General features: G+C 31.5%; 2 protein-coding genes across 2 annotated transcripts in view; one reads left to right on the top strand and one right to left on the bottom strand.

Moving 5' to 3' along the window:
• LOC115878913 (teneurin-a-like) overlaps window positions 1–23,362 on the bottom strand; it is a 173,942-nt gene that overhangs the window by 48,892 nt on the left and 101,688 nt on the right. The window contains exons 4-6 of the mRNA XM_030895523.1: window positions 23,057–23,255; window positions 15,415–15,563; window positions 3,572–3,847 (exon numbers count right to left, since the gene is read on the bottom strand). Of these exons, the coding sequence (XP_030751383.1) occupies window positions 3,572–3,847; window positions 15,415–15,563; window positions 23,057–23,255 (624 nt within the window). The remainder of the gene's footprint in view (window positions 1–3,571; window positions 3,848–15,414; window positions 15,564–23,056; window positions 23,256–23,362) is intronic.
• On the top strand, window positions 10,507–11,706 carry LOC115878865. The gene is made up of 3 exons (XM_030895485.1): window positions 10,507–10,869; window positions 11,035–11,103; window positions 11,161–11,706. Exons 1-3 carry the CDS (start codon window positions 10,791–10,793, stop codon window positions 11,469–11,471), a joined length of 459 nt encoding a protein of 152 aa, XP_030751345.1. The 5' UTR covers window positions 10,507–10,790; the 3' UTR covers window positions 11,472–11,706.

The raw sequence follows: 23,362 nt of genomic DNA on the forward strand, positions 1-23,362 counted from the left end.
ATAGGACTGGAGAATGTAATCTAAAGATCAGAATAGATATGAAAAGGTTGCCGCAGATCAGCCACCTCGAAAAATATAATCTAATTTAATATGTTATAAACACATTGTCATTATATAGGAGAAGAAAATAACTAGTTAGTTACACTTTTAGTGTTCAGGTTCTCTCTTTTGTTTAGCGTTAATTATTTATTAAGTGTTTACATACCTAACAAGAACAAGTACCAGCTATTTTCCAGCAGTATAAAGAAGATTATTTTACTATTATTTAAAATTATATCAAAACGATATATCCTTTATAGTATATTTCCCATAAACCTAGTAAATAGGTTTTCCAAAGACCGGATAAAACAAGAATACAAGCTAACAATGTTTCATAACGAAAATTTCCGGTCGAATCAGTCCGCCGTTGCCGGTTCTTGTTACCTGAGTGAACAGGATCGTATCGAGGGGTTTTCAAAAGGATCTGCTACTCTCAAATTGCCCGGGTTTTACCTTACCCCTACAACTCTCCTATTAACAGTGACGATTATCTCTAGGGCTTCCGGAATTTAATAGGTTTAGTCGATGGGACCATAGATAAAACAAAGGAGCAATAATAGATCTCGAGTTTTTACAACGTGTTATCAGCAACTTTTGTTTTTGGTTCTACCATGGAAACCTTTTATAAAATTATAAACTGCATTTTATACGATATAAACAATTTTACACGACAATTTTATTTATCTTTTATTTTACGAACACTTCGATTATTACTTTTATTACGAAAACGAAAATTGCAAAAATTGGAAAAAGTAAGGTTTCAAGGCAAATTAAACAAGGTTTCTGTTTAATTTTCTACAGCGAGATAGCATTGCGAACATTATTTGATTCGTAATTAATCTCAATCAAATTTTTCTAGGCCATTTTTTCTTTCGTGTGTCGTGTCGTGGCGTGTCACGACCTTGAATTTTTACTCCCAGCGCACGTAAAGAAGTTTCACTTCAAAAAGTCCCTACATTTTTGCACAAAGTTCGCCATACTTTATGCGTAGTAATTATTAACATAATATTTAAAACAGTGCCAAATTTTAACCATAAATTATGAGATCGATTTTATTTGTAACAACTAATATTTTTATACCCGCCTTTTCCATAGCGCTAAATTGTATTCAATTTTAAATTGCATTATTTTTTAGCTACTAGGTTATTAGTATTTTCTCAGTGTTTTATATCTATATTTTCTAAAAAACTAATATCAGTCTTCTGAGATTGATTTTTTAGTTCAATTTAGAAGTTTTCCCAAATTGAGTGGCGCCCAAAAATATTGTAAAGACGTAAGTAGGTAGTATTTTATTTTTGACCAATCTACGAACCATTGGTCAGCGCAGAACAGCGCAGTTGCATATTATTAGTTGTTATCATAATATGAAGGGTCAGAGGAAAAAAGCAGGTAAGTCAATTTCTCTCCAAACTTAGAAAAGCGCGGTTTAATGTTCAAAATGGAAATTGACAGCAGGCCTGGAAATAGTAATAGAGATTTGTTAGAACAAGGTAAAGGTATTTTTATTAGATAAAATACCATTGTAACATACAATCGTACGAACTCAACAATGATTTGCCTGTTTCTTTTCTCTTTTTGCTTAACTTGCCTGATTTTTCCCTTGATAGTATATCAAGGTATATATATTTGACGGTATATATCTTCTGACTAGACTGTTTTTTTAGCGGTTCCTATAAATGCTGATACTCATAGGACTTTGTTGTCCGTCCGGCCGTCTGTCTCTTAAGACGCTTTATCACAGAAACGCATGGAGATATCGAGTTGAAGACTACAGTCACTTAAAGCTGTAAAACTTCTAAGTTTATGTAAAAAATACGATTACAGTTGGGGGTTGAAACCTTTGGTGTTACAACTGCAAAATAAAGCACTAAATCACCACAACATACCAAAATACTTTTACTTTTACACTAGACTCGCGTTTCGCTAACCATATCGCATCATCATCAGATGGTTGAAATTAAACTAATATCTACAAATTGAGCGTTTATATACTCGCTCAGTTGGCTCCGAGTAGGCGTGGCCAAAAACTAGCCAAGCTACTACCTAAAAACTAGCTACCATATATTATCTGAGCTATATGTTCTTTAAACCTAGTTAATATTTATTGATCTCCTAGTTTGCCCAATATTTCTGATAAATCTTAACATGAAATTTCATAAATACTCTACTTGTTTTATATTTAGGATTGTTTTATCTTATTATATAGGAATGAGATGTTTTATCTTTAGGATTACTTAATAATTGTTGTAATTTATTATTAGCACTATTCGCAAGTTTTTTGATTGACATTGTTAAAAATGCTTTTTAAATCACGGGATAAGTCTCTATCAAACGGTATTGAAAAATATTTTGGACGTATCTTTCGCCACTTGAAAATTCGACCAAACCAACTGAGCGAGTATATAAGCGCTCAATTTGTAGGTATTAGTTTAGTTTTAATCATCTGCTGATAATGCTAATATGGTTAGCGAAACGCGCGCCCAGTATAAAAGTAAAAGTGTTTTGATGTATTGAGGTGATTTTGTGTTTTATTTTTCTAAAAAAATACGGCCATATACCAACAAAAAAAAGTATATTTAGACAAAAATGTATATTTTATTCAAGGGAATCAAAATTTATAGGATATTTTCGGTAAATTTCTCAAGTTATACCGTCTTACACCACAAGTATAGGGAAAATTCTTAAAACTATACATTTATAATTAAATCATCAAAATATGTATGGTCTTTATTTAAAGCACGCAATGAATCATCGATTAAACAACGGTATGCACAGCCATAACTGTGCATGGCCAAATATTTTTGTAGATTTTTTAAACTTTTACTAATTTGTAACAGAGGAGAAATATCTGAAAGCTGTATAAATAATAAAAACAGGGTCATTATACAGGGAATGGCATGTAAGCGGCTGATATAAATGTTGATATAAATTACAGTTGTTAGAAATTGATGATTGTTGTGCATTTTAAATTATTTTTGCATCAATTCCCTTTTTATTAATAAGTGTTTATGTAAACTAGTTCTAAAATAAACTAGCAAAAAAGAAAAAAATCGATATTAGATGGAGACACAAAAAACTTTTTTGCATTTTAAATAACAACAACAAGGTTTCATTTCAATCTTTTTCAATGACATTCATGTTAATTATATCATTATATTCCAAACATTATCAATACTTCAAGGTTATTAAATTAAACAGGTTGCCTCGTAACTTCACATTACCCGCCATATTGCGTGTTATCGTGAACTTTGGTTTAACATACACTGGTGGTTTACGTACTCTGGTTTGACGTTGTACCCGTCCCCGACTATGCCCCTCTAACGAATCCATGGCTTGATGCTTTTATTTGAATATAAAAATATAACCTAGAGTTATGCGTGTTGGTCTCTATACTCGTGAACAGACCTGTTTTATTATATATACTCAAATATATTTATAGATATTTTTTTACAACAGGTTCTTTTTATAACAATCTTCTTTAATCTTCCTTTAGTGAGAAACAAAAGAGATCGAGTATTAAATATGTACTTACTTTTTGAACAGTCGATTCCTTGAAAGCCGTCGATACAATCGCATTTGCCGAGATAACAAGACCCTCTTCCGGAACAGTCGTTCGGGCAAGTCGTGCTCACGCCTTCCGCCTCAGAAACGACCAGGGATACGCTGTACGGCTGCAACTCGTCATTGTAAACCGAGAGAAACCAACGGCCCGTGTCGAGATACTGGAGCAGGCTAACGTTCACCATCATGGATTCGAAGTCTGCCGCATCGCGCTTGTTGATAATGTGCCGTTCATCGGCAGGTATATCTAAAATTAAAAAGAATATATACGTATATATGGTATATTTATACCTATATAAAAGATATCAGTTATTTTTTTTCGAGATAATGGATAAAGAACGCTTTACGAATATATCTAGAAATCCAATATATCCTAAGTAGCATTTTTGGAAACATTTTAGGTAATGTTTCTAATAATCGTGTCTGTTTTTTGACACAAAATGGAAACTGTATGCCACAAATAGGAAACATTCTCGAATGCCTTTTCAATATGGTGGCACTAACCGTTTCCTGAAATGTTTCGATGCGGAATCAAAACTTTCAGAGAAAATGTTTCCTGACATTTTCTGTAATTTGTGTACGAGATATTCCCGTTTTCAGTAGCCACTGGTTTCTAAATGTGAAGAAACAAAATACTGTTAAGGGCCTCAAATTTAGTGGAATTAAAATAAAACTTTCTAAAGTAAACTTTCAAAAATAATCTATTTTCCCTCAAAAACTATTATGCGTAACCAACGTTACACATATGCGAATTGTTTAGAATACAATATGCACCAAAACTAATAAAAGAACAAGATAAATAAATTTACGTTAACAGCTCGGCCAATCCTGACATTTGAACGACCTCGATCAAGATATAAAAATAATAACATACAATTTTATCTACTAATTACTATCAATATTCAATGCGAACACAAAATAATTTAAACTGAAAACAATACAACAAATATAACACTAAAATCCTTAATTCTAATTAAATAAGGGTAATTATTATCAGGCCACAATACTCCATTATCAGAAACATTATCACAATAATAGGGTTTAAGTCTAGAACTTTCAATTATTCCTTCATATGGAATTCTAGTATTCTGGAAACCAATTACATCATTCAAAACATAGCGATTGTTAGGTAAAATAGACTTAATTATAAATGGACCACGATATTTGGGTATAAGTTTTTTACTAACTCCTTAAAATGATACCAATAATTCTCTATTTTATTCACTTGTATCCCAGTTCTGCATCTGTTAAGGGCCTCACGTTTAGTGGAATTAAAATAAAACTTTCTAAAGTAAACTTTCAAAAATAATCTATTTTCCCTCAAAAACTATTATGCGTAACCAACGTTACACATATGCGAATTGTTTATAATACCATATGCATCAATACTAATAAAAGAAAAAGATAAATAAATTTACGTTAACAATACCAAACTGAAATAGTCTTTGTCTGTGTTTGGATTTCAAAATGAATACAACCATCAACAATGTCGACCCCCCCATATTTTTTTTTCTTAAGATCTTTGTTTTTAGGTTTTCTCACACAAAAAATGTCTAGCAAAAGCAAATTCATCGTTTAATGATTAATGTACTTTTATATTTTTAATGCTTCAATCAATGTATCAATTTAATAATGTACTTTCATATTTTTAATGCCTCTTCTATATATCATTATTTGTTGCTACAAAATATTTTTGTCTGAAATATAGATTTTTATTTTTATTTCTATATCATGGTTCTCAAAATAAAAATACATAAATTAAGAATGCGTTCTTATTAGTTTAAAACCTAAACCTGCCTAACTCAACAACTGATAAATACATACATTTTTAGCCAAAAATGCTATCACTAGTCAAAATCGTGGAATTTTAATTCATTATTTTATAAAAATGACATGAAGTCGGATACAAATAATCTGCATTATGTCATATTTGTGTCTAAAAAGAGAGAAACTCGCGTTTCGAAAAGGCTTGATCGGAGCAGTTTCTCAGTTAAACCATGATTTATCATTATCACCGTATGTGTTTAGGTTTATTAGTGTCGGTTGTTGAGATTTATGTTTAAAGCAATGTTAATCTTCTTCTTACAATGCCATACTCTATACAGAGTGTCGGCTACATCAGTGTTTCATAAGTACACGGGACCTACAATGCTACTTGGGATACATATGCTACAGAAAATTGTTATCATCTTCATTAAGAAAATTCGTAGGCTTGGTTTCCACAAATTGCACTTACTAATACTTTTCAAATAATGTAACAAATTTTTCGTGTACTCGCTTTTAAAGCTGTGTATTTGTTTAGTCGGCTGTTTACGGTATTCTCCGATGGTGGCAACACCGGTGGAGATGCACCAAACCTATGGCTATATACAAGGTGATCTATTAGAGCGATTATAACAATAATTAGAGTCAGTTTAACTTTATTAATACTTAGCTAAACTCTCGTAAACATCAAGTACCTATAACAGAATAAACCCGCAAAGGAAAATTTCCATTATCTTATACACGAAATATATCAGAAGATTCCTATCCTTCAATAAGAAGAAGAGAGACAGCCGTTCCCACCAAGACAATTAAGCTGACATATACTTTTTACTTTTTATTCTAATTCATTTTAATTAAGCAGTTGATTGTCAACCATCATAGCATACACATGTACTAAAACCAATTTTTTGTAATAAATAAATTTTATAATCGTTATATGATTATGTAAGATGATGTTATATGATTATAATTATGAAAGTGTTATATGATATGTAAAAATAATTGAATTCAAAATCAGTAATCGTATACAGTGTATATGCCAACAACATTCTGTTCAAACCATTAGTCTTAATTGTTTTTATAATTTATTAAAAAAATAGATTATGCAATTGATTTTTTTTTCAAAAAATTTCTATACCTCTGTGGCGGATTTATCCGGGTATTTGGCTACTTGCACTATAAACAAATCTACAGAATAAAATAGTTATTTTTTTTGCAAACACTGCTGCGTTAATCCAACGGAGACCAACTTGTCAGTAGTAATTTACTAACAAATTTGCCTAACGGACAAAAAATGCTTAGCCGTGTCGGGAAGTTATATCTTTTCCCGTCGTCAGAAGCAAAAAACACAAAGAACAAATAAAGAACTATTTAAAATATCTAAATATAACTATTCAAGAACACTTTATATTTTCTTATAGTGCAAGTAGCGAAATACCCATATAGGACTTTTTTAAAGATAATTTCTTTTTTGTTGAATTATACTTGCGTTTCATGGTAAGTTTTATGGTAAGCTTTTATCGATAGTTATCACTATTTCCGATTTTGTACCGAAAAATCGTTTGAACTATTAATGTTGTGTTCTAAGAAATAAATTATTGAATTTGCTTCGCTACATTTTCAAAATTTTGGAAATAAATATAAAACAACTAATAAAATGCAGTAGATAAAACAACTATGTAAAACTAGTATAATGTGCTGAAAGAAAACTAATTAGGTCTAAATAAAACAGATATATTTGAAAAATAACTAAAAATTTATATTATTTTATTAAATTTATATGAAAAAAACTGCAATAAAAGGTGGTATTTTAGATGCCAAACTTTGTCCAGTATTTTTCTTCAGTGCTGAATTTGTTGCAGACTAAATGAACTTTTTATTGTTAACGAACTATTTTTGCAATTCCTTCAAAAGAGAAATATACTTTTCTCAAAATAAGGACTAAAATTTCTAGTCTTACATAATTTTTAAAATTATGTCTCATAATATAACTAAATTGCACCGCCTCTTTGAAAAAATCTGGGTCACAGGGCTGAGGAATGACAATCGATATTAATTTTGGCGAGGTAGGCTCTTTCTAGACTGCAATTACCAGAAAATGAAAATTTGTAACAAAAAATTGCACCTATAGAAGGATTAAAATAGGATATAACGTTACCAGACACACAAATCAATTTCCAAAAAATTATTTTTTTACTGAACTACACCATTTAAAAAACATTTTACTGAATATAAAAATAAATTACAACCTCCTTAAGACGAACTGGCAATAAGCTCCATTAAAAATTAAAGAAGAATACATGTCGTAACTCTTAAAAAATCTAGGAGTTAGTGGTACAGGCCAAGTAAATGACTTAGGACATCACGAAAATTATCACGCGATTTTTACTCCCCAGATTCTTTGACGCCGTTTATAAAGATAATATTTTACTATAAAAAAGTATTGTTTGTCTGGTTGATAGAGGGGCTAAACATAGCTTTTACCCGAGACAATTTTATTGAAATTTAACTTAAAAGGAAAACGCTATAAAACCAGTTTACCTATTTCAACAGTCGGATGGGGTAGGTCTGCGGTGGCGGCGGAAGTGAAATCCTTACGGTAATCTATTTTTATATCGTGGGGTATATAGTAAGGTCCCCTGGGCTCGGAATCGGCAAGGATTTTCCGTGTACCTTCGTAAGAACTCGAAATGCTGTCCAAAACGTCGCTCTTGCGAGAGTTGCGGTTTTCGTAAGGGAATATGAATTGAGATAATGGACGCAGGTCTTCCGCTTCGCCGTCTTCCGCTCCTGAAAAGAACGAGGCTCCAATATAGATAAAAGCTTTCACAACCACGAGCTGCGGCGGCTATCGATTTGCCGGAAATTTACCGTAAACAGATTTATGCTCGGCTACTTCGTCTTGTTCGTCCAATATTGAACATAAATTAGCGACTCTACCAGCAATTTCGTATATCTTTTGAATTTTTCCGACAATATTATTTACATACCTAGAAATATATATCTATTTAAACATTTGTTATAACAGAACATGTTAATATTTCTCCAAAAATAAGTCCTATGTGTATTTCGCAAAAAAAATATTTATTTCCAAGAATTATAATGAAAGAAGCGATAGTCTCTAAAATAAAAATAAAAGAGGCTTTTTAATACAATCTAATAAAAATAAATGTATTGCTCATGCATCTGTAGATGTTAGTAATGTATGTCAATCGCGTCTTTGATTTTAAAGAACATAACATCAATAAATATAACATACGTAAAAATTAAAAATAATCATACAGAAAGTTGGAAACTTTTTGGTTTTACCTTATAAAGTAATTGTTATCAAGTAGTAATTGTTAATTTTGAAGTTTAACTTGATATAATGTCATTTTAACAGAACTTCAACGGTTTTTGTATACGTATCTGTTTAAAAAAAATAAAGTGTTCTCGGATGCATATAGATAAGTTGCATTTAGATATTTTAAGTTTAGTTTTTTTAGTTTTTTTTCTTTGTTCTTTGTATATTTTTTTGCTTCCGACGACGGAAAGAGATATGCTTTCCGAAACGTTAAGCATTTTTTTTGTCCGTTATGCAAATTTGTTTATTAGTAACCCACTGCTGACAATTATTTTCCGTTGGATTAACGCAGTAGTGTTTACACAAAATAACTATTTTATTTTGTAGATTTTCTTACAGTGGCGAAATACCCATAGCATTTCTTTTGGAAACATGAATCCGCCACAGAGGTATAGACATATTTTAAGCTAATATTTCCTATAATATTTTTTAATGAATACATTAGTAATAATAAAATTTGTCAGACAAGGCTGCAACATATGGGATAATAGGGACATATAGGGGGGGGGGGTTAACAACAAATTTAACATAACTATACTAGGACAGGAGGACTGGATGAAAAGTGTACTCATGCAAGTTGAGGCAATCTGGTATACATACGCAGAAGAAGCTGGAATATTTTTGGGTCGACACAATAAATGCCTTTCCATGGTAAAGACTATAATAATAACGGCAATCCACTATTGTGTAGAAGAAATAATATTGCTGCAAACGACACAGACAGGCAAGCAGCGCTAAAGGCACTCGTTTCCACGGAAGTCAATTCTAGCCTAATGAGAGATTATGTGTGTGCTCTAAACACATTATATGAGCATAGCAATATTACGTCAGCCTGAGTAACAGGGCACGACGGTCACTAGGGTAACGAAAAGACAGACGAAATGGCCAAACAAGACTCGTCAATGCCATTTATAAGCCCAGAATCTTTGTCACCTGTGGCGTTGCAAAAGCGGTTATAAGAATGGCTACAGAACGGTGGGTGGCCGACAAATTTCTAGAATGTTGGAAAAATTCACCAGGGCGGAGACAGGCGATAAAGTTCATAGTAGAGATTCAAATAAAAAAAGTAGCAGTCAAATCTATAATGGGTCTACTAAGAGGCCATCGTAAGCAGAATAGGCATCTAATGTTAATGGGATTGACGGACGAAGCCATGTGTAGATTCTGTCAATCTGAAGAAGAAACAATCTAGTTACTTTCGGATTTTCTCTGCGACCATATAATTTTTATCTTAATTTTAAAGAACACATCCTTTATAGAAGTTTGATATAAAAAGTTTTCTCTCCCTCTAACAGTTTGGTCAGTGGGCATCCGTTCTACTTGATTTTTAAAGTTAGCAGACAATGAATTAATAAACTTTTGACTTTGTAGTTGCTAATCCCGTAGACGATCCCATCAACCAACGTTGTTTTGTTATCTTAAATGTTTCTGCTATTAGCTCAGATCATCGCCTTTATATAATTCTGTAGAAAGATAGAAAATCTTGGGAGGATTTTCAATCACGATTTTTAATTTTCTACCACTTTCTATACTTCTCTATTTTCTTTTCTAATGATTAATATTTTATTACCATTTTTTTTTAATTTGATACTAAACTGTTTAATATGCTGGTTTTATTTTGCTCTGCGTTTGGGTTTTGTATTTGTTGCAATTATACGCGATTATTTATATATTTATTTAAAATATTTTTTCAAAATACACAATTACATTATGTACATAACAAAATTATTTTCATAAATCGTGGGCATACTGCCAAAAGTGACCAAGTCAGTTTTTTCTTGATTTTAAGGTAACATGTCCAAGTCAGTCAGAAGTTACAGCGGAATATCTGGAAAAAGTGGCCAAGTCAAAATATAACACATAGAGGGCTCCACACGAATAACACTATTATGACCAAGTCAAAGTATTTAGGTTGAGTACAGGCACAAATGAGTATGTTAACTTGGTCATTTTTTCACTTCTCCAACAAGCTTGATACCTAACAGACAGTGATAAATGACTATTACGACTTGGTCACTTTTTAATGTCCAGGCAGTGTGTTCACGTGCATAAGAAAATCTGAGGAAATTATTGTGCTTGTAATATGGCTTCCAGAGGAAAAGTTTTAGTGCAAATGTGTTTGGATAGTTCAGAAACGATTGCTTCAAATATATATAATGAAGGTAAGAATTTTATAGTTGTTATTGATTTTTATTATCGATTTAACCTATTTTGAGGTTATGTTGAACTCGAAAAAATATTTTGGGATTGTAGACCGGCGGTGCATTTTAAAAGTTTTTTAGTAGGATGAAATAGGGCCAGCTACTAATAACACGTATTGTTTTTAGAACCGTGTTGTTCAAAATCGTTCGTCCAAAGGGTCTCCACTTTATCTGCGGCAAGCAACATTGACGAAGGTAAATACTTTTAGTTTGATTGTCTTTTTCCTTACTTACTTAACATTTTTTAATTAGGTTCATTATGCTCTAGTGCAACGCAAGATTGCCTAAGTACGATAAGTAATGCCCTTATTGATGAACATTTAAGGCAGGAAAATGTTCCTACACAATATGAAAACGATGGTTCGGACTTTTCGGCAGGCAGTAGCGATAATTATATCCCGAGTGATAATGGGGGCCAATCAAACATAGAATCAAGTTCTGATAGCGATACTCCCTTATCAAAACGAATGTGCCGTTGGAAAAAAGCTGATCCTCCACATTGGAAAAAAATATTAATAAAAAGAAGAGAAAATCGCGTTTGCCATACGAATCCAAAGGAATAATTAGAGCAGCAAAGAAACCTAAAGTCACGAATTGCAATTCTTGCAAGTTTAAATGCTCACTTCATTTTGATGACCCACTTAGAGACCTGTTATGTTCCGAATTTTGGAAACTAGATTACAATCGCCAAAAAGACTTTATTCTCTCTTGTGTTTCAAGCAAAGAACCTGCTTGTAGAAGAATTCGATCTGGGAAAGGTGTACAAAAAACTAGTAGCCGGTATTATTATTTTTTAAAAGCGGGTATCAAAGTTAGAGTTTGCAAAATGTTTTTCTGCAAACTTTGTGCATTAGCCATGGCCCGGTAGACAAGGCATTTTCTGGGGTGAATGAAACAGGAATATTTGCTGCAAACGATAAACGTGGTAAAAAAGAGCCTGCTAATAAAACAAAACCACAAATCATTGCTGAAATCAATGCTCACATAAGAAGTTTTCCGACTATGGCCTCTCATTATTGTAGAGCATCGACTAAACGAGAGTATTTAGATGCAAACTTGTCTATTTCAAAAATGTACGCCTTGTATGCTGAGAATTGTAAAAACAAAAATAAGGAATATGCATCCCAAATAACCTACCGCCGCATATTTTGCAACAATCTTTAACTTGTCTTTTTTTTCAAGCCGAAAAAGACCAGTGCTTGACATGTGCGAACTACTTGAAAGAAAAATCAGCTGACATAGAAAGAAAACTACCAATGTCATATTCGGAGAAGAAACGAAGCAAACAATGCAAAAAAATTAGATAAGGAGCGTGCAATGACTGATGATTGTTTCGTAAGTGTCACCTTTGATTTGCAGAGCGTTCTGCAAATACCATCCTCAGATGTTTCACTAATGTACTATAGCAGAAAGCTATATGCGTATAATCTTACAATTTACGAGGCAGCTTCACAGAAATCCCATTGCTACACGTGGACTGAGATTAATGGTCAGAGAGGTAGTTCGGAAATAGGCACATGTCTGTACCGTTGGATACAAAATTTGCCAGATAATGTCACTGAAATAAGTTTGTTCTCTGATACCTGTAGCGGACAGAACAGGAATCAGTTTATTGCCGCTTTATTTTTATTCATAGTACAAAACAGCACTTTAAATATTATAGAGCACAATTTTTTAGAGTCTGGCCATTCCTACATGGAAGTCGACTCTATGCATAGTGCAATAGAGAATGACAAAAACAACGTTCTTGTTTATACTATGCATGATTGGTTGAACGTTTTTCGACTGGCGCGTTCGAATCGCGGCCGAAATAAAAAAAGTGACCCTTACAATACCCAAGAGTTAAAGTATAATGACCATGGACAAAAACAGAACCATGGACGAAAGTGGAGAACGTGTTAACTGGCTTAAAATTAAATGTATGCGATATGAAAGAGCTAAACCTCAGTTTATAATGTTTAAGTACAATTAAGTGATCCAGAGTTTCGTATGCTTAACGTAGCTGGACGTTGTAGTCGCAATGTAAACAGTCTTGTCATGCCAAATGGAATACCACGATTGTATACTAAACAGGTTCCAATTTCAAATGTGAAAAAACAGGACCTTTTAAAACTATGTAAGACGGGAGCAGTACCTTCCGAATTTCATGCCTGGTATCAGTCTATCCCAGCAGAAAATACAAAGAAGGATGTAGCACCAGAGCCATTATTTTGGTCCGAATCGGATTCGGATTAGTTTTAGCTGTAAATAGAAAACCCCTTTCGCTATTGTTTGCATTTATAACTATTTTATTGTAAAAAATAGAAATAAACTGTTTTTTTGTGTTCATTTATTAAATAAAAGTGTTTTTGTTTGGCCATGTCTGTAATATGAACAAAATTGTACATGCAAAAATGACCAAGTCAATTTTATTTTGAAAACCAACATATAAAATGCAATTGGAATACTTAATTATGAACGACTGACTGCATCTTAAAAATCTAAAATCTCTATTAAATATCTAATCTCTAATAAACTTTTTAAAATAATAATTAAAAAAATTACAAATTTTCAAGATCAATTATCCAGAAATGATAATAACTGACTTGGTCACTTTTGGCAGTATGCCCACGAAATATATTTTATATTTGCGTCACATATCCATGTAGGCCTAATTCGTTCATTTCGTTAACACGAAAACCTATCATTAAGCAGAAAATTACACGAAATCAGGCAGATCTCGTGTATATCGTTCATTCTGGACAAGACTAATGAAATTTGCTTTACGAGCAGCCATTAACAGATATGGTGGTTACAAGTTATAATCACTGGAAAAACATAGCATGCAAGTAGGTCGCTTTTAAATTAAACACTACTTGCTGTGATAGTTGTTCTGCGTTTTTTAACCATGCATAATTACTAGTATCACCTCTACAACTAGCCTTATTCTTCAAAAGAAATCAATTATTATTTTAATTAATTTAAAAGCCATTATTAAAATATTTATTCAAGTTATTCTATTAGTTTATTGAAAATTTCGATGTGGTTCCAAATGATATTTGCTTAATTTGAATTTCAATTAGTTCTACAGAATATTCAGTTTACATACCGAAATGATTAAAACAAACGTAGTCGGTTCGGAAAATTGTATCCAGTCGAGGGTCATGACGAAAAATTCACATATATGTAAACAAAGACGAATAGATTGAAATATATTGCATAGAAGTCCTTCAAAATTTTATTTCATTGATGACTTATAGTTAGTCGTATTAATTGTATAAACGATATTTGATATTGTTATTTGATAGTTTTTGACCTTTAGTAAACTTAATTGGAATTTATTCTTGGTCTTAGGTCCGCAATTTAAATACATAAATTAATATAAGTTGGATATTAAGTTGCCACTCTCTATTCCTTTCATTCGTAAAATTTGACAGGTCTCACACAATTGAAACAAATGTTTCTCTTTTGATAATTTAACCTTAAATGTCCCATTCTTCTAAATGTATAGAACTCAGCTATATTGACATTTCATTTCAAGAAGAATTCAACTCAGTATTGAAACCTATTGAAACATCTCTGTGATTGCTCCAATTGTGTCGATATAATCTATTCTTAATAGTTTTATTCAAAGACATCAAAGACTAAAGGGAAAACACGATATTCCATTCATAAAACTGCATTTTTTTGCAATCATACACACTTTAACGCTTTTTTATAAGCTAAAAAATGGGTGCATAAATATGGCAATACTGTTCTATGTGCATGTCCCTCTTTTTGTTCTAAATTTGGTGCTGTTTTTTTATCAACAATCAAATTTGTAATGAATGGTTATAATGATGTCTCTATTAGAATTATGGTATATGCGAATTCAAGGTATGAAGTCCATAAAAATCGTATATGTATGATTTTATTTTTAATAATGCTTTTTGTAATAACCTACTAGAATAGTACACATTTTTGCAAACTAAGCACTGACAAACCACCTTATATATATACAGAAACTTTAAACAATTCTTTTGCAAAGAAGACAAAAATTACTTGAAAAACACAAAAGCTCACAAACATAGCACAGCAACACCGCTAAATATAACTTGAATGAATCCGTCAAAAGTTGGCTTTTTCTATTCATAGTAAACACATTTTAAAAAAATATATAGAAACCAAAGATCTTCTGAAGCAGCGTTGTGACAATGATATATTCCCTAATAAATTTTAATCTAATTTGACTAGAAAAATAAAAATAACTTGAATGGTATAATCTATGTATTTTCACTAAAATAATATACATACACATATATTTAGTGCGCCGCGCCAATGCCGTTTCTATATGTACCCCAAAAAACTATTAATAACAACAATAACATAATTCGTTTTCAAACACAAGCCGTAGATTTAACACAATCCGCAGAAATTTGTCACCACAGATTTTTGTTGAAAAGGATGTTTGATCGAAATAAAATGGTAATAGTTTTATCTGTTTTAACTTAGATGTATGTAGTTTTTGGTCAATATAAAAATACTCACCTTGATCTAAAATATCTCTCTTCTTTAGTCGATGATCTACTCGTCCACCTTTTACAAATTCCACGAAATCGTATTGGGTAACGCTTGGAGCTACATTCCTTCTTCCGTATACTGCAAAATTCGCACCCCACGGTAACGTGAAATTAAACCTGAAAAATCAAACACTAATATAAAAATCCATATTCTATATGTTCTAGGGAGAATTGATTGTTGAGATAATAGGATAAATTTCAGATTTTCTAATATGGTTCGAAAATCCAATATCACTGTGCAAGTTCATATTGAAAATTCTCTGAATAAATAATGTCAAGATGAAATTGTTATTGGTTTCAATAAATTATACTGGCCAAGTTTCGCAGTTACGTTCAAAGATAATCACGTCGGTTATAGTCATATGGCAGCTTCAAATAATATGCTTTATTTTATATGGTTTTAGATCCGGCGTATTGCTGACCTCTGTTTTTATAGCTACGGCTATACGTTTTCATGACCACACTTGAGCTCATATTTATACGTTACAAATAACCATACATATTAGTTAGCCTGTAGGATACTGCTGTCTGTTAGGACTACTAATATTATTTTTATGTTTTTTATGTTTTATTATAATATTTTACTTTTATATTGCGTTTAATTCTTTAATATGTACCTGGAATTGCACGGTTTGTACTTTTCCAAGTTAAATCAAATAAAGTAAGAATTAATGAAAATGAAAAAAGTATGGTCGTTTGTTAATAATAGGTAAGTTGACCTTTTATACATTTCAAGTCAAAAATTGAAAAATAAAAAAGAAATCCACGGTGGTATGTCAAGAAAATCGAAAATTGAAGGCTTTTTCTTAAATATACGAGAAACTATTAATTTTAGAAACAGGTAAGAAGAAGCTCTAGAACACAGGTTCTACCCTTCATCTAACCATACATAATTAGTTTCAGTCAATGGAAATATATAGAAATTTTTTTTAAAAAGTTTGAGTTTTCTGAAATTTTTGATATTGATAATTGATAATTTTATATTTAAACCATCTAGCTCTCGTCATTGTAGTGGTACTTTTGGTACTCAGGTGCGATTTCTGCAGGTTGTTTATCAGATCGAAGGATACAGCAAAGTCGGCTTGAAGATGGGGATAAATCCCGGAAATCGGTCGTCGGATGGCTGTTTCCTTCGGTCTGATGAACGTAATGCAAAAATTAGCACACATGTATGGGTTAAGGTCTTTAAACTAAAAAAATCAAAATCGAGAAAAAATTACAGTAATAATGTAATGTGTAAGATATATCTCTTATTAGGAAAAAAAATAATACGTTATTTTGTTAATATTACTTATAATTTATTATAGTGTTAATTGTAGTTATATTGTACTTCTACTTATATTGGTTTCTTTTGTTATTAAGGTTTTTTACTTTTAAGTGTACACCGTTTATCCTTAATTGTCATTAAATTGGGGATTTCCTGTTAGACAATAAATGAGTATTTATTTACTTAAAAATATACATTTTCTACAATATTTTATTAATAAAAATAAGTTAATTTTAATCAAATAACAGCAAAAAATACATTTTTCCAAATTATGGAAAAGAAAATCTGATATTTTTAAAAAAAGTATGTATTTCCTAAACTATGTATTTTAACATTGAAAATGTTTCTGTTATCCTATATAAGGGAGCCCAAATCGAATTAAAATGCTACATTTGCCACACCATGACGTCATATATACAAGGGTATAGGAAATCTCGGCGCAGCGGCGGCAGTCGGCCAGCGCGCGCAAAACCCATTACATCGCTAATTGTTTATTGATATATCTTACGTAAATTAATAATTCGATTGAAAGGAAATATAAAATAATTAAAGTTCATTGGCATTTACGCAACAAAAGTAAAGTTTTAAAAATCAAAGTTAAGAGCATAATTGGCAATTGCGAAAATATTTCCTTTCAAAATTACGAATTTATAAAATCATCAAATCAGCACTAACGCGGTCATCGCACCGGTCATCGCACCGATAGACCAATAATGCTGATTCGATGATTCGACGTAACGAACCAATAAATACAAAAATGTCACCTGTTGGGGGGACAGTCGATAGTCGTGAATTGATGTTAGATAAGGTCGCGGTCGAGATTCCGGCATTGACGTTACACTACCCTGACACTACCCTCGAGCCAGTGATGATGTTCGTCCATAAATATAATATGTAAGTACATATTTAGTTTTATAATTATATCACTATTCGTAAATTAATTAAATTAATTATTAAATTGAATCATCTGTTTTATTCCGCTATGCCCCTAGTCATAACCCACAAAATGGGCCATGACATATGATACCCGGCGCCTCCACCACATATGTCACGGCCCATTTTGTGGGTTATGACTAGGGGCATAGCGGAATAAAACAGATGATTCAATTTAATAATTAATTTAATTAATTTACGAATAATGAAATAATTATAAAACTAAATATGTACTTACATATTATATTTATGGACGAACATCATCACTGGCTCGAGGGTAGTGTCAGGGTAGTGTAACGTCAATGCCGGAATCTCGACCGCGACCTTATCTAACATCAATTCTCGACTATCGACTGTCCCCCCAACAGGTGACATTTTTGTATTTATTGGTTCGCTACGTCGAATCATCGAATCAGCATTATTGGTCTATCGGTGCGATGACCGCGTTAGTGCTGATTTGATGATTTTATAAATTCGTAATATTGAAAGGAAATATTTTCGCAATTGCCAGTTATGCTTATAACTCTGATTTTTAAAACTTTACTTTTGTTGCGTAAATGCCAATGAACTTTAATTATTTTATATTTCCTTTCAATCGAATTATTAATTTACGAAATATATTAATATTAAATATGTTATTTTATATATCGAATAATTCCATCCTTGACAATATTTTCATTAAATATATACTGTTTTTTTAATTGGGTTAGGACCGAAAAAAAAACAAAAGGGTCGTTTCTTTTAAATTTGTCCACGTTTCGCAAAATTTATTTGCATCACCAGAACAATTTAAATCTGGTCTTTCTTTGTCATTGATATAAATATACGGATAGAGTGGATATTCCTCTTTTATTTGACACATAACGTACATTAAAAAAACATCCATATCAAAAAAAATCACAAAAAAAATTCAATGCAGCAATGCAAATACGCTTACATTGACTGTATTCAGAGAGCAACTCCAAGAGAGTTGCTCGTCTAACTGACTCCAAGAGAGTTGCTCTTTTGTCGAGAAATTAAAAAAAAGGACACAACCTAATCCGATTAAAAATAAAAACGAAAAAAAAATATATTATTTTGGATCGACAACAATAGAAATTAAATTTTCATTAAAATTTTATTCAGTAACTAAAAATCCTCATAAGTCTATTCCAATATCATAACAATCAAATCTATTTTCCTCGCCCTCAGTCGGTCGCAGCACACTACAAAATAGCAACAATTTTACAAGTACTGGACAATTTTCCCAGTTAAGAAGTCCCGGTTAGTTAAGTAGGTTTTTTCGATATTTTTGAGGAAATACTTATTTGGGAGTGTTTTGTTTACCGTATAGTTTTCCTATAATGCATGTTTTATAATAGTAAGTATTTTGATTTTTTTTACCTTTGTTATTTCCATCATTTTCTAAATGATTTTTTATCTATTAGGCGACGCTTTATCACCTGAGCTACGCGTCGTCTGCGAAAGGCAAAATTTATGGCAATCAAAAAAGAATTTATGGCAATCTCATCGCGAGTTTCCTGCGCGCAGCCGAAGTTACTACCTATCGAGACTGTCGATGCGGCTGGAAACTGAATGCCGCTACGGATATTTTAAGGCACCTCTAAACATCATTGATAACAATTTAGCTAGCATTTTAACGTTTCTTAATTTATTGTTTTTTCTTGCAGTGGACTTAATTTATGTTGCTATGCAGGGAAATCGGCATCTAAGCTGCAGAATGTGGCTTTTCTTCTAGATCTCTTAACGTAGTAATGCATGTTTCTATAAAGTTTTGATTGTAAACAGAATATAACTAAACCTAAACCGGGAGACGTGACAACTTTGGACATAGTCGGTAACGTGTAGTCTAGGAGACTACTTATTTCAAATGGACAAAAAATAAAAACAACAGATAATTTGATGATGAATCTATTATAATAAGTGAAAATAACCGTTACCTATGAAAATATAAAATGACTTAACTCAGATAACTTTAAAAAAAACGCGTTTATATACACGGTGAATCTTAAATAAGTGCATAAGTGCAATAAGTGCTCCTCTTAAATAATATTTGTAGGGGTAATATATTTCGACCGACGTCTATGAGCTTTTTGAATATTTGGAATTTTTTGAAAAATTATTTGGAAATTTTTAGTTAAAAAACATAATGTCTTCATAATATACCAATATAGGTAATAGATTAAATTTACAAAAGAGAAAGCACAGAAAAGATACATTGGTTATCAAAATTTAAACGAATAATCATTTTTTTTATTTTCAAAGTATAATATCTTGGTTATTTGCAATTATTTGGAGAGCGGGAAAGAGAAAATATGTTTCTTTTATGGAGATCTGCCAGCCCTGAAAATATTTGCTCATATTTAGACTCACCCAGTATTAGTATCACAGTATATTAGTTCATCATGTTTATCAAGACGTTCACTTGGTCTTTACAGTCCGCATTGCAAGAACATATATTTTTGAACACACGTTTCTCAAACTGGTTCTCAGCATTGTAAATAAAAATTGCCTTGCGATACTGAACACACAGATATTTTGTTAAGTTTTTCCATATCTGTTTGTCCATGTTTTTTGCTTGGAGAAACATAATACACTCTGCTCTCAATCATTCTCTAATATGAATGCTTCTAATGGATCACATTTTTTGGTTCTCGGAATTCCAAGAATACGGCTAATTATCTCATGAATATCTTGTGAAATGCGAGTGTTAGTCATTGGCCCCTTCATATGTTCTTGTACTAACTGTTTAGCTGATTTTTTTGCGAAAACATTTTTTCTCTTTAATCAGCTGATTCCTTTTGTAACATTAATGTAAAATGTATGAAATACCAATGGGAATATCTTATCGCCTTAAACATCTGCTGATAATGCTAACATGGTTAGCAAAGTACGCGTCCAGTGGAAAAGTAAAGTATCTTGGGATATTGTAGTGAATTAGGTTTTTATTTTGCTTATATTCATATATAATTTCGCTTTTTAAATACTCAAAACTCAGGTCCACTTACGGTGGAAAATGTTTAAATCAAATTTATATTACAAAATATTAAATTTTATCTGAAATCGTACAAGGGAAACGCGTAAACAAAGTATCAAATTAGAGAAATATTGTTGATTATTCCATAAGATAAGAAACGATTGTGTTCACGCTTTAAAATATTAGTCCCAAATTCTTAATCTAAGTACAAAATAAATTTGAAACCTAAATGTATCTTTCCACTAGCTCTATTATTCCTTGAAAACCGTGCCAAAGATGTTTTCCCAAAATAACAAAATTGAACAAGGAAAAGCTTTCCGCTTTAGGAATTCAAGTGCCGGTACTTGACAAGTGGAGAAACCTCTTATTGTATTTATTTGATTTGTATTTCCGAGTTACTTAACAAAATATTCAGTTGAGAAGCAGTTTTTCTTTTAGACAGCGATAGATAGATATCATATCAGAAAAGTTTGATAAAATAATAGTTTTAATATTATGCTGTAATGATTCACTATTACTTATTAGTAAATTTCTTATATCTTCATCTCATAATGAAATGAGTTCCGTACATTAACAAATTATGAAAATCCTGGCCCAAAAAAATATTTTAAGTGGGAATAAGCGAAAATGGCTCGATTTTGGCCGGGAATTTTTTTGAAAATTTTCGAAATACAGTTTAAATGGGGCAATTATAGGGCTCCACTAGCTCTATCAGGAAATGTCTCACTGGTCGTTTATCTACTTACCGCTTCCGAGATACTTCAGTTTTTCGATATTGGCAAAATGTCAACTTTAAATCGTTTTCTACTTGTTCTTATGAAAATCTAAATGCTAAATTTCCAGGCCAAAATCGAGCTTTTTCACTTATTCCGATTTAAAAGATTTTGAGAAGTGGATCAAAAAGAAAGATTAGTGAAATTTTTTAGTATCCACGGTTTGTCAAAAAAGTACATACAGGGTGAGAAAAAAATAAAAACACATTTTATTATTTTAAGCAAATTTTTTAAAAATACAATATAACCTAAAATAGGGGTTAAATCGCATTAGAATTCTTACAATTACGCAAGAATTCTTACATTTACGTCTTCTAACCGTAACAGGCGAAAAAAGTGGAAAAAGTTAATAATTAAAAAAAACGATTATTTTTCAAAAGGGTATATCCAGAAAATGGACAATCAAAATTTTCAAATTAAATATCTCAGGAACGAAAAAAAAAGAAGGTCCCCTAAAAAAACTCATAGGATTTAATATCTCGACCGGACTATAAGTAGTAAATTATTTATTAAGTAGTTAAACCCAGAGTTAAACTATTTTTTGTCGTAAATTGGTATATTTCTATTTTTAACTGGCTATTCACATGGTGACAGAGATGATACATCTAATATTGTAAATTCTTATCTTAATGTTATTGTTTTCAAGTTATGTGACGGCATAATATATGCTGAATCAATTAGGACACTACAAAGGAAAAAGTGATATTTTGGAAGGATTAAGTGATGCAAAGTATGAATAGCTACTCCATATTTAAGACAAGACGACTTACGATAGAAAATTATGTAAACTCATTTTTATATTACAAAACATCAAAATTTATCTAAAATCGTACAAAGAAAACAAAACAAACGGTTGTGCTATAAAATAATAGTCCCAAATTCGTAATCTAAGTTACAAGATATAATATGTGAAATCTGAATTTATCTTTCACTAGCCCTAGTATGCATTGAAAATCGCAAAAATAAAAAATAAATTTGACACCTAAATGTATCTCCCACTAACTCTATTATTTCTTCCTTATAAAATCATGCCAAAGGAACCTCTTATTGTATTTATTTGATGATTTCTATTTCTGAGTTACTTAACAAAGTATCTAGCTGAGGGCCAGTTTTCCTTTTAAATATCGATAAATACCATAAGATCGAAGAGAAAAAAACGGCGTCAAAGAAAACTGCGGAATGACAATCGATGATAATTTCACGATGCCAAGTCCTAGACGTCATTTACTTGGCTGGTACTCTTCTTATTATTTAATGGCGCTTATTGCCAGTTGGCCTTAAGAAGGTTGTACCTAATTTTTATATTCAGTAAAAATTATTTTTAAATTTTGTCGTTTAAAATTCGAAAAAAAATAATTTTCTAGATTTGTGTGTCTTAAAACCTATCGTTTTTTATACTTTCTACAGTCAGTGGTAGTTTTTGTCAGGTTTTATGTCAATTTTTAACGAATGAAATCTAGAGCCAACCTCGCTAAACTTATCATCGACTTTCATTCCTCAGCCGTCTTTGACATCGTTCTTTTTCGATCATACGGTACTAAATAAATATGAAAATTTTCATATTTTATATAAGTTATTTTTTATTACAGTATTCTATTTTCTCCGTACTTTTAAGTAAATTCTAATTGAATAGTCCAAATAAATATAGTTGTAAAATTACCTTATGAATGCTGGTTGCTTATTTCGAAATTCCGAATGCCAAAATTGATAAGGTGGTATAGTTGCAGTATGCAGAGTGTCTAATTCGCGTTGCTCTAAAGGCAGTGGCGACCACTGTTGCTGCTGTTGTGCTTGTTGTAATAGTGAACTATGTTGTGTAGTGGCACTAGAATGTTCCGCTGTACTTGTTGGCAGAGATTCTGAAAATAGTAATAAGATAATGATAATTTAAAAAAGAACTTACATGGAATATTGACATTTTATAATTTTTAATAATCATGCAATTATCAAGAAAACATTTTTTAGG

This window comes from Sitophilus oryzae, unplaced genomic scaffold (assembly GCF_002938485.1).
Source record: "Sitophilus oryzae breed Bouriz unplaced genomic scaffold, Soryzae_2.0 scaffold_1536_pilon_pilon, whole genome shotgun sequence".
In the NCBI taxonomy this organism is placed as follows: Eukaryota; Metazoa; Arthropoda; class Insecta; order Coleoptera; family Curculionidae; genus Sitophilus; species Sitophilus oryzae.

Coding starts and splice junctions, on each gene's coding strand:
- LOC115878865 (XM_030895485.1), top strand. CDS start 10,791: ATGGCTTCCAGAGGAAAAGTTTTAGTGCAAATGTGTTTGGATAGTTCA. Junction 10,870..11,034: donor TTCAAATATATATAATGAAG/GTAAGAATTTTA, acceptor TATTGTTTTTAG/AACCGTGTTGTTCAAAATCG. Junction 11,104..11,160: donor GGCAAGCAACATTGACGAAG/GTAAATACTTTT, acceptor TTTTTTAATTAG/GTTCATTATGCTCTAGTGCA.